At 51.3% G+C, this 12,861-nt stretch overlaps 1 protein-coding gene across 1 annotated transcript in view; it reads left to right on the top strand.

The window, feature by feature from the left end:
* Nucleotides 1-12,861, top strand: part of CDHR3 (cadherin related family member 3) — a 60,022-nt gene that overhangs the window by 36,432 nt on the left and 10,729 nt on the right. The window contains exons 9-13 of the mRNA XM_055301271.1: nt 5,355-5,526; nt 6,778-6,880; nt 8,012-8,110; nt 9,572-9,798; nt 11,726-11,897. Of these exons, the coding sequence (XP_055157246.1) occupies nt 5,355-5,526; nt 6,778-6,880; nt 8,012-8,110; nt 9,572-9,798; nt 11,726-11,897 (773 nt within the window). The remainder of the gene's footprint in view (nt 1-5,354; nt 5,527-6,777; nt 6,881-8,011; nt 8,111-9,571; nt 9,799-11,725; nt 11,898-12,861) is intronic.

Below are 12,861 nucleotides of genomic sequence, written 5' to 3'. Positions count from 1 at the left end.
ATTGCCGGTAAACAAAAGGTAACCAAAAGGGGAAAAAATGCAGAAATCAGTTATTTTGTACATTTCGACCTATTCTTTGTGTCACAGCCTATTCGGTGTTATTGAAAAATAAAGCCCCTTATGATTCTGCGTTAATATGCCTTTTTGAAAACAGCACTGCCTCTCTACCAGCTATTTTTGTCTAAATGCCACATTAGTAGCTTCCGGAGTTAGTTTCATCTCTGTGGCTTCCTACTTGCTAATCTCCAGTTTCTCGGGACAATGAAGGTGGCTCCTCGTGGGGTGGGAGGGCCCCCTTGAGGTGACACTGGCTGAGAGTGTCCTGCATCTGGAGCAAGGCTCCAGGCCAGAGCCAGTCCCACTTCCAGATGTCCCCGTGGAGAGAGTCTTCCTCTGAGTCTGCCTTTGACAGGGTTTGCAAGGTCACTTTTTAAGCTCTAGGGGACTTTGGACACAGAACCAATCCATTTTGTGGCCATGCAAAGGACCCTAGGACAAAGGAAGAAGATTGTTTAGGGTCAGCAATGGAACTATAAATTCCTTAATGTGCTTATGAATGTCTCCCTCTTTTCTCAATCCTCTTGCCCAGCATGATGCTAAAAATCAGTGTGGCCTGTAGTCTCATATAAAAACGGTGAGACCCAGTTGTAGACCCTATTGGCCCTGTCAGATCCCAGCTTCCAGATTTCCCCACCCTGCTCTGTGCCCCAGGAGTATGGATGTGACCTATATGGGTATCAACTGGCTCCCTTGCCCTGCAGCTTCTGGTTGGCCAATGGGAAGCCCTGGAGTAAAGGGGAGAGTAGAGTCAGGGTGTTTATCCCCCCTGGCTCCCTGCCTGTCACCCAGAGAAGCCCCTCCACCTCCTGAAGGTCCCAGATTGCACACAGCAAACTGTCTCCGTTCCAACTTCAGAAGCTGCTCCCTCCACTGGCTCCTCTGGACCTAGGGGAGGTTAGGGAGCTCCACTCTTACTAGCCCTGAGATACTGCACCATCCCTTGGGGTTTCCATATACCCTGTGTGCACCTTGGTAAGAGCCCCTTTACTAAACCCTTCCTAGAATTATCCTGATTTGCCATCTGCTTCCTTCTGAGCCCCTGATCAAGTCAATAAGAGCCTTGACCATGTGATAGGTTTCTACCCAACCCTAACCTCAGAGTCTGTTTGGTGGGTGGGGATGGTTGCCAGGGGGTACTGAGGGCTGTCACGCTGTTACATGCATAAACGGACCCACCTCTGTTAACTGAGTCCAGGCCCAGGCCCTGGGGATGGAGTCGAGGTGCCATACAGAGTCTCGCTTCTACTTTCTTTGAAAATCTTAATCGAGCATTCTTGGCCAGCTCCACGGCGTGGGGGTGGGGGGTGGGCTTTCCTGTCCTCCCGCCCTGTCCTCCTAGGTCCTCCCACTCCCCTTTGATCCCCTACCCTGAAGGGTGGATGGTGTGGGTTGAGGAGTAAGAACCCTTCTTTGTCCATTTCCTCCCAACCCGTACCCTTCCGCTGAGCACCTGCCGTGGCCTCCCGTGCTCCAGACTCCCCCGACGTGTGGCAGGACGGCTTGCAGAGTGCGTTCTGCATCGGCTGGGGAAACCACAGTCTGAATATCCGAGGCTGTCCAGGCCAGCCCATGCCGAGTCCCACTCTTGATAATCTCTCCCGATCAGCCCTGAAGGTCAACACCAGGCAGTAACTAGACTAATTGTATTGATTACTGAAGGCAACTCTGAACAGTGTGCAAGTCCCTCTTCTGGGCTTTTCCAACTCGCCGGCATCCTGGGAAAGCCAAGATCCAAGGAGGGGCAACAAGAGGCCCCTTGGTATGCAGCCCCCTGGAGGTGGAAATCTTTATTCCAAAAACCCAGCCTCACTTGCAAACTCCAGGGGCTGGGAAACCTGACCCCATCTCATCCCCGCCACCCATCCTCACCACCTTCCCGATTCCCACCATGCCAGAGCACCCGGTGAGTCCAAACCAAACAGAACAGGACTGGTGCTGCCACCAGCTCTGACAACACACGTCCCTGAATATTTATTCCTTCTTCAGGGCTTTTGCTGTGGGCCCTGCAGGGGAGCTTGAGAGGGCAGGTGGAAGGGAGTGGGAGGGCGCCAGCACCCAGTGGGCTGGAGGCAGGTGGCTGTGTGCCCGGTCCCCTGCAGCCCCCGTGGGTCGCGGTCATGCAGGCTTTCAGGCCAGCCTGGAGAAGGAAAGAGCCCTGAGCACCGAGGCCCCTGCGGCTTTCCCAGGCTGCTGATGAATGAGCCCAGGGCCTGATGGAGGCATCAAAGGCGCCGTGACAGCCCCCACTCTGGTTGTAAATTGTCCTGCGCTTGGCTGAAAGCGCTTGGCAAGCTGTTTGTGAGCCAGAGGCGGAGAAGGTCATCCGGCTCAGACTGCGGCTGGGCCGGTCACCTTTGCGCGGGGAGGGGACGTGGTCAGATGGCTGGGAGCAAGGGCAGCCGGCCTTTGAGGCAGGGCTTGATGAATGAGGGGGAGTGGCTTTCCAAGTCATGCGTTGGGGGGAGAAATACCAAGCGTCAGAGAGGAATGAAAAGAACATGCTAGGCAGCCCTGAGAGGCGGAGTGCATGAAACGTCTGGCTGCAGGACGCAGGATTCTTTAGATGATGCAACACTCTGGCTTCCACAGAGTTGGAGTCAAGGTCCAGATCCCCAACCTGCCTGTGGGCCTGGAGACTCATTGCTGGAGCTTAAAATAAAATCTACTAACATCTACAATAGAGAAGCGTGCCTGGTGCCCCAGGTTTCGTGGACAGGTCTGGAAACCGCTCTGAATCACTCTTCCTTCATCTGTGAAATGGGGACAAGAATACGGAGGTCTGGAAGATGAGGGAATTAGAGGTGGTGCTTTTAAAGTGCTTGTTCTGATACAGCGTGCATTTGGTGCTTAATAAGTGATATCGATTTTAAGTGCTTATGAATAAAACCAAGACACTGTACAGTTAAGACAGGCATGGAAATGTTTGTGCCCTGACCCTGCTGAACAGAGGCTGTCTCTGCCAAAGAGGCACCTGTCGGATAAAAAGTGCTTTGCAGGAAGCAAGCCCAGTTTTCCTCGGCAGCCCCAGACCGTCCTTGCTGTCGGACGCTGCTCCGCCTTCGCGGAGCCCAGAGCCCACGTTAGTTGCCATTAAGAAAGGACGTGGGATGTGGAAGGGAGCATACCTTAGATGCAGAGGGAGGTGAGAGTGCAGAGGATCAGGGAACCTAACACATGCCAGTCTGGTGTTCTGAGAACAGGCCACCAGGATGGGGTTCAATGTGTGAGGCCTTGTAGTAGGGGACACGCCTGGGGGAGAAAATGGGGAGAGCTAGACGAGGCTGGGAGAGTCATCAGAGAACACCCAAGTCCGACCCGAGCGAGGGGAGAGGGAACAAGGGTGGGCAGAAATGTTCTCGCCTGCTGTGGGGTGTCTGGCGGGTGTGGCCGGGGCCTCCAGGGCTCCGAGGGCAAAGTCCGCTGTCCTCGGATGGAGCGAGCCTGCCTTAGCCTCTCTGCCTCGCCCAGCGCTGGCCCCAGGCCTCACCGCGAACGAAGCAATGGCCTTCAGAGCACAGCAGGACAGGGCACATGGTCACTTAAGTGCCTTGGTGGAGGGCCTTCCAGACACATTCTCACCGCAGCCACGATACATTTTTGCAAGAGAAATGATTGAGGGAGATGGCAAAACCTCAACCCAACCGAACACCAGCCGCAAACGCCCCTCTGTCCGCATCCACACCTCTTTGCGATGTGATTCTGACATTCCTCCCGTCGGGGCATGGGTTTCGCTTTCTGCTCCGTGGATCTCGACCCGACCTTGCCAATCGCTTTGGCCACTGGAACTTTCACAAATGTGACACGGCAGGGGCTCGGACGGCGTGCGTGCATTGGGACTTGCCGTCTTTCGCTCCTTTGGGGAACCTGCGATGTCCATGTAAAACACTGGACAGTCTCGGGGACGGTTATCAACAACGCGAAGCAGGGACCTACTGTCCTCCCGCCACCAGACACGTGACCGAGGCCCTCCTGGACCAGCCAGCCCCGGCCAAAGGGCCAGACAACGGAGATGGGCCAAGCCAGACTGGACCCCAGAGCGCTCCTGGATTGCCCTTACCATTGCAAGAAATGACAAGTACCTTGTTTTAAGCCACTATGTTTTGGGCTGGTTGTTACGAAGCAAAAGCTAACTGACATGATTTATGTCTAGTTTTTAGATGGAAAAAGTGAAACCTGGAGACGCAGTAAAAACCCTGAATGAGCCGAAGCCTACAGGCGTTACTCACACTTCCTCGGGGCCCCCCACTCCGAGCTCGGCTGGACCAGATGGCTCCGAGTTGGCGAGCGGCTTGACTCATTTGTGCTACTGCAGTCAACTGAGATCGGAACCCCCCCATTCAACCCTTAATAAAGCTCTATTGGGTAAATGACACTAACGTGTCAGGGGGCCCTCTTATGACATCAAAGCCATTAGAACACAAGTGGTGGACTTGCCAGACTTTCAGAGCACGGGAGGTGAGGAGCGCAGGGCCCCAGCGATTTCCCCTCACCAGGTCATAAAGCCCTGGCAGGCAGGGTGGGATTTCTCTTTCTCTTATATTTGTCTGCACGTCTGTGCTAGTCTCAGAGGTCACCACTCGCTCACTCACCGGACATTAGTGAGTGTGCGGAGAGCTGGGCAGACAGCGATCCCTGTCCTCCTGGAGCCTGCGTTCCAGGGGTGAGCAGGACAGAAACAGGATAAATGAGGAACTGTGTACTATATGGGAAAAAGATGAAGGCTAAGAATTTACAATAAAGGAGGGAGCCAAAGAGGGAGCAAGGGGGAGCAAGGGGCAGGAGCGGCTGACGTTTGCGAGAGGGTCACCAGGGTGGCCTCCCAAGAAGGCAGCATTGGTCGGAGACTAAAGACAGTGACCCGAGCCCATGGCACAGCCAGTGGGAGGGCCTGAGGCCAGAGCCTGGGGAGCTGTCCAGGAGCCCCGGGAGGCTGGGCGGCCGTGGGAGCAAGTAGGGGGTGTCGCAGCAGGAGAAGAGTTCAGACAGGTAAAGTGAGGCAGGGCACACATATCATGGAGAGCCCCTTAGAGGGGTGAAATAGAAGCCTTTTGGGATTTAGGAGCAGAGGAGTGGCATGACCCAACAATGTCTTAACAGGATCCCTCTGGCCACCGTGTTGAGTGTGAAAGGAGGCAAGGGCAGAGCAGGGAACCCATTAGGCAGTGACCGCAGCAACTGCGGACCAGCTCTGAACTGACACTAACGCCGAGGTGTCTAGCCCACGGCCCGTGTTGGGAGGAACACTCCATCACCATTTGTTGGGGGAAAATATTGAATCGTGTCTTTTTCGCCAGCGTTATGGTGCCTGAAAGAGCGGCCAAGGGGACGTTGCTTCTGGACCTGAACAAGTTCTGCTTTGACGATGACAGCAAAGCACCAAACAACCAATTCAACTTCACCACGCCATCTGGAGTGGGAAGCGGCGGCAGATTTTCGCAGGATCCAGCTGGCTCTGGGAAAATCGTGGTCAGTTAATGGTCATTGCATCATTGAAAGGGCATCGGGGAAGCTGGTGTAACATGCCTAGTGCTTTTGCAGCCCCATAGAGAGAAATTTCCAAGGTAACTCCCTCTCAAAGCGACCGTAACTGACAAACTTAATAGTGACTCTGTTTTCCCCATTCGCTCCTTATTTTACCCAAGTTCCGGGAATCATTTGTTATGCATAGTTGTGCCCGGGGTGCTAAGGACTGCATCCTTTCCTGCAAAGCTGGCAGTTGGCGCCTCTTCTGTGTGCCCCTCACAGTCACGTTAGTGCCCTCTGCACCCAAGCACTTGTGCGTCCTTGAGGGCTCATCTCTGGCCCAGAGAGGCGCAAGGTGAGAGAAAGGCAGCCCTGGGCCCCGAGCCTTGTGGGAGCCCTGGAGACCCAGTGGAGAATGGGGGAGTGGGGGTGTGTAGGTGCCCCCTCCGCAGCATCTCCACGGCAAAACAGCAGAATCGGAATATGGATGGGCATAAAAGGCAGGTCCCAGTGAGCTGTGTGGGACCTTCACCTCCAGGGTTCCCACTGGAGGGTGACGGGGGAGCAGGAGAGGGAGGTGGAAGGGCAGAAGGTGGGGGGGGGGTCTGGGAGTCAGGGGAGGTCTTTGCATCAGGGATAGAGTCTCAGGGCGAAGAAGCAGCCCACTAGGCATTCTCTCTCCACCTCCTATCCCAAGCCCTTCTTCCTCCCCCGAGAAAGTCTTACCAATGTTATGCACACGTATCAACTGAAAAATAATTTCTGTTTAAGAAATTAATATATCTTCGCTGTAGAACGTAAAAAACAAAGAACAGCATTACCATCCAGGGATAACCACTATTAACGTGTTCACATATTACGCTCTTGTCTTCTTCCCTATGCTAGGTTTTTATGTATATTCCATGTATATATGCAAAGATATTTTAAATGATGGAAGTATCCCTGCCTATCGGATTCCATACCGTGCTTCCTTTCAAGTAACCTGAAGTCTTGAGCCTATGCTGTTGGGCAATAGTGCCTGATGAATGTCTTTAAACATAGATTCTCTCTCCTGATAAATTCTTTTTGAATAGATCCTCTAGCGGTGAGCAAAGGTATGGACGTCACTCGTTAAAGCTCCTCTTAGGGGCAAAAAGCTGTGCAGAAAAAGTCTTACAATGTATGTATCCACTAACGGTACGTGAAGATGTCTCTGTCCGCTTAATTTGAAGGACGGTTCATTCTGTGTAATATGGTGTCTCTGTTTTAACCTAGCTGATTGGTGACCTAGATTATGAAAATTCAAATAATCTGGCAGCCGGCAACAAATACACTGTGATAATCCAGGTGCAGGACGTTGCCCTTCCTTACTATAAAAGCAAGTATCCTTTTGATGGAGTTCATGACGCAGCTAAACGGAGCTGGTCAGTGCTGGGTGCTGGGCTAGGCATGTGTGCTCTAAAGGAGACTTCAAAAACCCAAACACTTGGGAATCAGCCCAGCCTCCTCCTGTCCTTTGCCAGGTACTTTTAATCTGTCTCTGAGTCCTTTCTTCTGTGACACCTAAAATCTCCAGGACCTGCTGTCCCTCCGGCCCTGCCCCCCTCCACTGCCGGCGCTGGAACGCAGAACCTCCTCTCTCTTGGCTAAGTTACAACACTTACAGTCTTTTTAAGGATCTTTCTGTCTGGCTTTTGTCTTGTCCCTTTCCAGCGTACCCCCTTCGCATTCTGACGTTGATTTTCAGGAAATGCAAATTCCTTTCTATTACTTCTTCACTGAAAGCCCCTCCGAGGGTCTCCCCAGGGGCTGTCAGGTTCAAGTTCAAACCCTGGCTTGGCACACAAAGGCTTTCATCACTGGCCCCTGCCTGACTCTGACGTCAGTTCTGGTTGCCCACCTCCAAGCCCCCCTTTTTTCAACTAGGCCAGCAGCTGTAGTTTCCCTGAGACAGTCAAGCAGTTCTCGATATCATTGCATATGCCCAGATCAGCGCCCCTCCACCCCTGCTCCCCTGGCCCCACTTGTGTGACTCTAAATATCCCTGTGAGCCGTCTTCTTGTACTTCCTCTGACGTCCGTAGTGACCTGTACATGTGTTCAGCAAAAGGCAACCAACTACCCTAAGCATCGTGAAGGCAGGACACAGCAGGTCTGCTTCACCTTGCATCCCCGGGTACACAGCAAGTGCACAGAGCCTGGTACACAGCAGGTGCTTTAAAAAACGATGACTAGGGGCGCCTGGGGGGCTCAGTCGGTTAAGCGTCTGCCTCTGGCTCAGGTCATGATTCTAGAGTCCTGGGCTTGAGTCCTGGGTGAAGCTCCCTGCCCAGTGGAGAGCCTGGTTCTCCTCCTTCTGCCTCTCCCCCCACTCATGCTCTCTCATCTCTGTCTCTCTCTCAATAGCTCTATCTCAAATAAATAAGTAAAATCTTATTTAAAAATGGTGAATAAACAAATGTGTGAGAGTGGGGTGTTGCAATTTAATTTTTTTCTATCTCTGCTTTCAGACAATATCTACATCTATATCCTCACAAAGCCAGAAAATGAGTTTCCTCTTGTCTTTGATAAGCCGTCCTACGTATTCGAGGTGTCGGAATTAAGGCCAGGTAAGGAGCCAACAGGACACAGACCCCAGTGCCCTTGCGGGACTCCTTCATCCAGACGCGTGTTCCCCGGAGTGGAAGCTGCCTTCAGCTCCAGGGTCCCGAGTGCTGTTGTGCACAGCAATGCACAGCTCATTCGTGTTTATTGCATCTCTTATTTCTTTTTAAATTATCCTCACCGCTGAGGAGCTCTCCAGGTGAAACCTAGATTTTGAAAACTATTGTTTAAACTGCGTTTCCCCGAACCCGATTGCTTCCTTGTCTGTGCGCCTGACGCTGCTCATCTTCCCTTCTCGTGGTCTACAGTTTTCCCTCGGTCTCCACTGTGATTTTTATCCAGCTCGTGCAGAGAATTGAAAATTTAAAAATAGAGAAAAGATTTCCCATTTGTAGATTTCCTTCATTTGAAAACAAAGTAGAGACATTTTCTCACTGGTAACAGGATTCCCTGGAGGTCCCTTCCGTGCCCTCTCTTGACACCTCGATTTCTGCGGGTTCTTCCTCTCCTGCAGCTTCAGCTGCTCCTCCGTCCTCCCCCCCCCCCCCGACTTGAAGGTGGGACCATTAACTCTAATAGGATCCCACATCCCCCCTGCTTTCCATGCTTTAATCGTGGCAACTTCATCGTCTTCTATGTTCAATCAACCCACTCACCCCAACACTCCCTCTAAAATGCTCTCTCCTCTTCATATTATTTTCTGCCTTGAGGACGGTCTCCATTTCCTGGTGTTAAGTTTTAAACAAAGCGCAAAAAGAGGGCCCGAAGAGCATACTTCAATTCCTTATGCCTTATCCAGGGAATAACAAATGCAGCAGGAATAGACTTCTTATCCTCACAGGTCTTATTACGATCATCGATCACCTACTTTGGGTCAAGCACCAAGCGCTGGGCCCATACAGTCAATCAAGAGGTTTGTGCCCTTGAGAAGTGCAAAGATCTACAGAACAAGCCAGCCAGCACTCCAGCAGCCCCACCAACAAGCTTTGTAAAATAAGCAAAATGGAACAGTCTTTAAAATTTTGTACTCTAATCATTGGTTGCCAAACCCTTTTAAAAAAAGGGTATATTTTTCATCTCGTTTATCAGAGCAATTCATGCTCATTACAGAAATTTTGAAAGACACAGAAGACATTTAGACAACAGTGTTGCACACCACGTATGTGTGTGGACGTTCTTTGCAGGGTTGCTTACGATCGGGCAATAATTGGCATGCTCGGGGTCTATTGAAAGGCGTGAATCGTCTTTCGCACCTTACTCTATGGCTGGGACTATGGGGTCAGTTACTCGGTGCTTGCTTATGAGCATAATTCGATTTTAATAGAATTGAAGACATGAAATATGCGGAGTTTGAACAGCAGAGAGCCCTCCAAAAGTCTTTCTGCCCATGGCGGTGAGAATGTGTACTCCTGGAGCCTCCCTTCACCCCCCAAAGAAGGACTAATCTCAGGTACTTTATCTTCCAGCTCGAACCCGGGTCGGACAAGTGCATGCCTCTGATAAAGACTTCCCCCAGAGCAGGGTCGTGTACTCCATCTCCACCGGCGGAGCCAGCCTCCAGTACCCAAACATATTTTGGATCAATCCCCAGACGGGAGAACTCCAGCTGGTGACTAGAGCAGACTACGAAACAACCCCCGTCTATATTCTCAGAATCCAGGCCACCAACAGCGAGGACACCAGCACAGTCACTGTGAGTGGGGCCGTGGGTATGTTCACACCAGCCTAACCAGTTAACTTAGGATCTCTCTGGCATCTGCCAGTGTGGCTGTAGCAATAAGGAAGCTTAACAGGGCGTATCCTGTAGATGGAAGGGGAAATTACCAGTGGTATCCAGGATGGCACACTTAGACACACCCAGCAAAGCCCAGGAAATAAAGATTGACATCCTCACTGTGTGGCAAGCTTCCTCCCATCACCTTTTAGATCTCCCTTTGCTTTGGCAGTGGGCTAGTGGTGAGATGCCTGCTTCCAGAAGCAGGGTGTGGTTTTGTTACTATGCATGTCCCCCTCCCTTGAAGTTTTGCCACATTCCTCCTCCCCCTGCATCACATCAGATAGAGTGGACCTTCAAGGGATGTGGCTTGATCCAGGGCTATGCTGCTTCTCAACTTTGGTGCTGCGAATCCAGTTAAATGCAGACTCTGAGTCAGTAGGGCTGAGTGGGGCTTAGAATCTGCATCTCTAACACGCCTTTAAGTGGTGCTGATGCAGTTGGTCCATGGCCACACTTTGAGTAGCAAAGCTTTAGCAGGTGTGTGCTGTCCACGGTTAGGATTATTTGAAGGTAATATGATGGCCACAAAGATGGAACTATTTCTTGGTCTTTCCCATTAGTAAAGTGAAGTAGCATAAGGCAAAATGAACTCTTAGCAGGCAGCCCCGTGTGATACAAAAAAAACTAAAACTGGTTTAGTCAGGAGATGGAGTTCATTTCTCAACTTTGATCCCAATTTTCCAAGGGGGTCTGAGCAATACTTATCTTTGTGTCCCAATTTCTCTCTCTCTCTTAAATGGAGAGTCACCTGATAACCCATCGCCTGAATAGTCCAGTTCCTCTGATGACTGGCTTTGAATTAACGGGACATGTTTTTAATGATGTGTGAGGCTTGACATTGCTAGCTGAGCAAAAGATGTGCTAAGTTGAAGATAATTGTAGTGTTTGTTAGGCTGGATTTTTGAGAAAAATGAATGGACTCCACTTTGGGAGCTAACTAGATAGAGTGAACATTTCAATTTATACCCGGGCTCAGAAATAGCTGAAATCCCCAAATTTCAAAGGTAGGATGAATACGACTCAAAATTCATAAGCCTTTAAAAAGGGTGATGATCACATAAAGTCCCTTTCAGGGCTGACGTTCTATGATTCCGTGCTGGCAGGCGTCCCAGTCCATATTCCAATTCACCAAGCATGAAAGACAACGATGAAAGAATAGGCTGGCTCCTGCTCGTGGCAGGTTAGGGCCACCAGCTTCGTGCAGCGCTAATAACCCAGGTTACAGATGAGATCCTGCTTTAGCCAGGTTGACTCCTTCTATCCTGGTGGTTCTCAACCCTGGCTGCATATTAGCGTCAGCTGGAGAACACTGAAAAAAGTGCCTGGGCCCCACCCTCCAGAGAGTCCAATTCATCGGGTCTGGAGTGGAGCCAAGGCCGAGAACCATTGCTCTATATTCCAAAGTTAAAGACAGAACTTCCAATTTGCAAGGGCGATGGGCAAGGAACAATAGGGGGTCACCGTAAATTCGTTATCATTACTGGAAAAACAGCTCAGCATCATCTGGCGATGAGCCCATGTGTCTAGATGCATGTGGGGGGGTATGTGAGCGTGCACATACATTATGCACAGGAGCACACGTACACCCACACAGAATAGAGGTTAATAGCCCAGGACTTGGAGTACGACAGGCCTGAACTGTGCCACTCACCAAACGGAAGGGCCTGAGGTCCACTACCTAATCTCCCTAAGCCTCAGTTTCCTCATCTGGAGAATGGGAATAATCATATCATCTGTCTCAATGACCTGGTCCACCAAAAGTGCATAGTCCCCCGTGCCTGGCCCGCAGCAAGTTCTCCGCAAGCCTTAGCTGTTACCTATGGCCATCTTCTTGCTGCTCTAGGTAACTGTGAACGTCCTTGAAGAAAATGACGAAAAGCCCGTTTGTACCCCAGACTCTTATTTCCTGGCCGTCCCAGTGGATCTGCAAGTTGGCACAAACATTCAGAATTTCAAGCTGACGTGTACCGACCTCGATTCCAGTCCCCAGTCTTTTCGTTACTCCATTGGCTCAGGTACACGGTTTCCAAGGGCTCTTAGTGTTGGAGGCCTTAGCAGCTCTTTAGGGAAAAGGGGTTCATACACTGGAGCACAGTGTATTTTGGATGAAGTATTTTGAAAGAGGGAAGCAGGGTTGAGGAGCCTAATGGTCCTGCGCCTCCAAGTTCTCCTGGCTTCCCTGTCTCACCTAACTCTTCCCAGACTCCCATATGTGGTTGGCCCAAGGAAGAGTGAACCCCATGGATGGCACCCCTCACCCTCCCCAATTCACATCCATCACGGTGCATGAACCATATTAGTATAAATTTTTTTGGTCCTCCTCCTGAGCCACCTCTTTTCCTGCAAGCCTGTAGTGGGGTGAGGGCGGCAGGGGGATCCCAGTCCTCTCTCTGAGTAATAGATTAAAGAGATTAAATGCATTCTGAAACGTGTCCTCAGGAATTCTCTTTTACTCCATTCACATTCTCTCTTTAAAAATATACCACTGTGGGGGGGGGGGAAAGAGCACCCCTCCATGGAAATTAGACCAAAATAGCTCATCTAATGAAGTGCTGGGGCCAGAGATTGAAACCCAAACAAGCAGAGCAATTCCATGCGAAAGAGTAAAAATCCATCTCGGCTGCCTGCTGGGCCCTGGCAGAGGCAGGAACTCCAATGGCAGGGAGCCTCTCGAGCAGGCTGTGTCGCAAGGCCCAGGGGCAGAGACCGCCTCCAGACGCCAGTTGTGAAGATGGAAATAATCCATACCGAGAACCCTCAGGCCTTTACAGAGCTCTTCGCTGCTAAGGGAGTAAAAATTGCATCATCTCCTGCTTCATTTACTGGTTTTCCGTCAGTAATGAGTCTGGGGCCACCAGAGGGATGAGCAAGGACTGCTTGGGTGGCAGCGCTTCTACCGCGGGTGCTCTAAGCTGTGAGCCTCGGGCCCAACCGAGCTGTGGGGGAGGCGGGCATGGGGTGCCTTCAGGAGCACCCAGG

The sequence above is a fragment of the Nyctereutes procyonoides genome, unplaced genomic scaffold (genome assembly GCF_905146905.1).
Source record: "Nyctereutes procyonoides isolate TBG_1078 unplaced genomic scaffold, NYPRO_anot_genome, whole genome shotgun sequence".
Lineage (NCBI taxonomy): Eukaryota > Metazoa > Chordata > Mammalia > Carnivora > Canidae > Nyctereutes > Nyctereutes procyonoides.
Note: the sequence above shows the minus strand (reverse complement) of the source record. Positions and strands in the feature narration are given on the sequence as shown.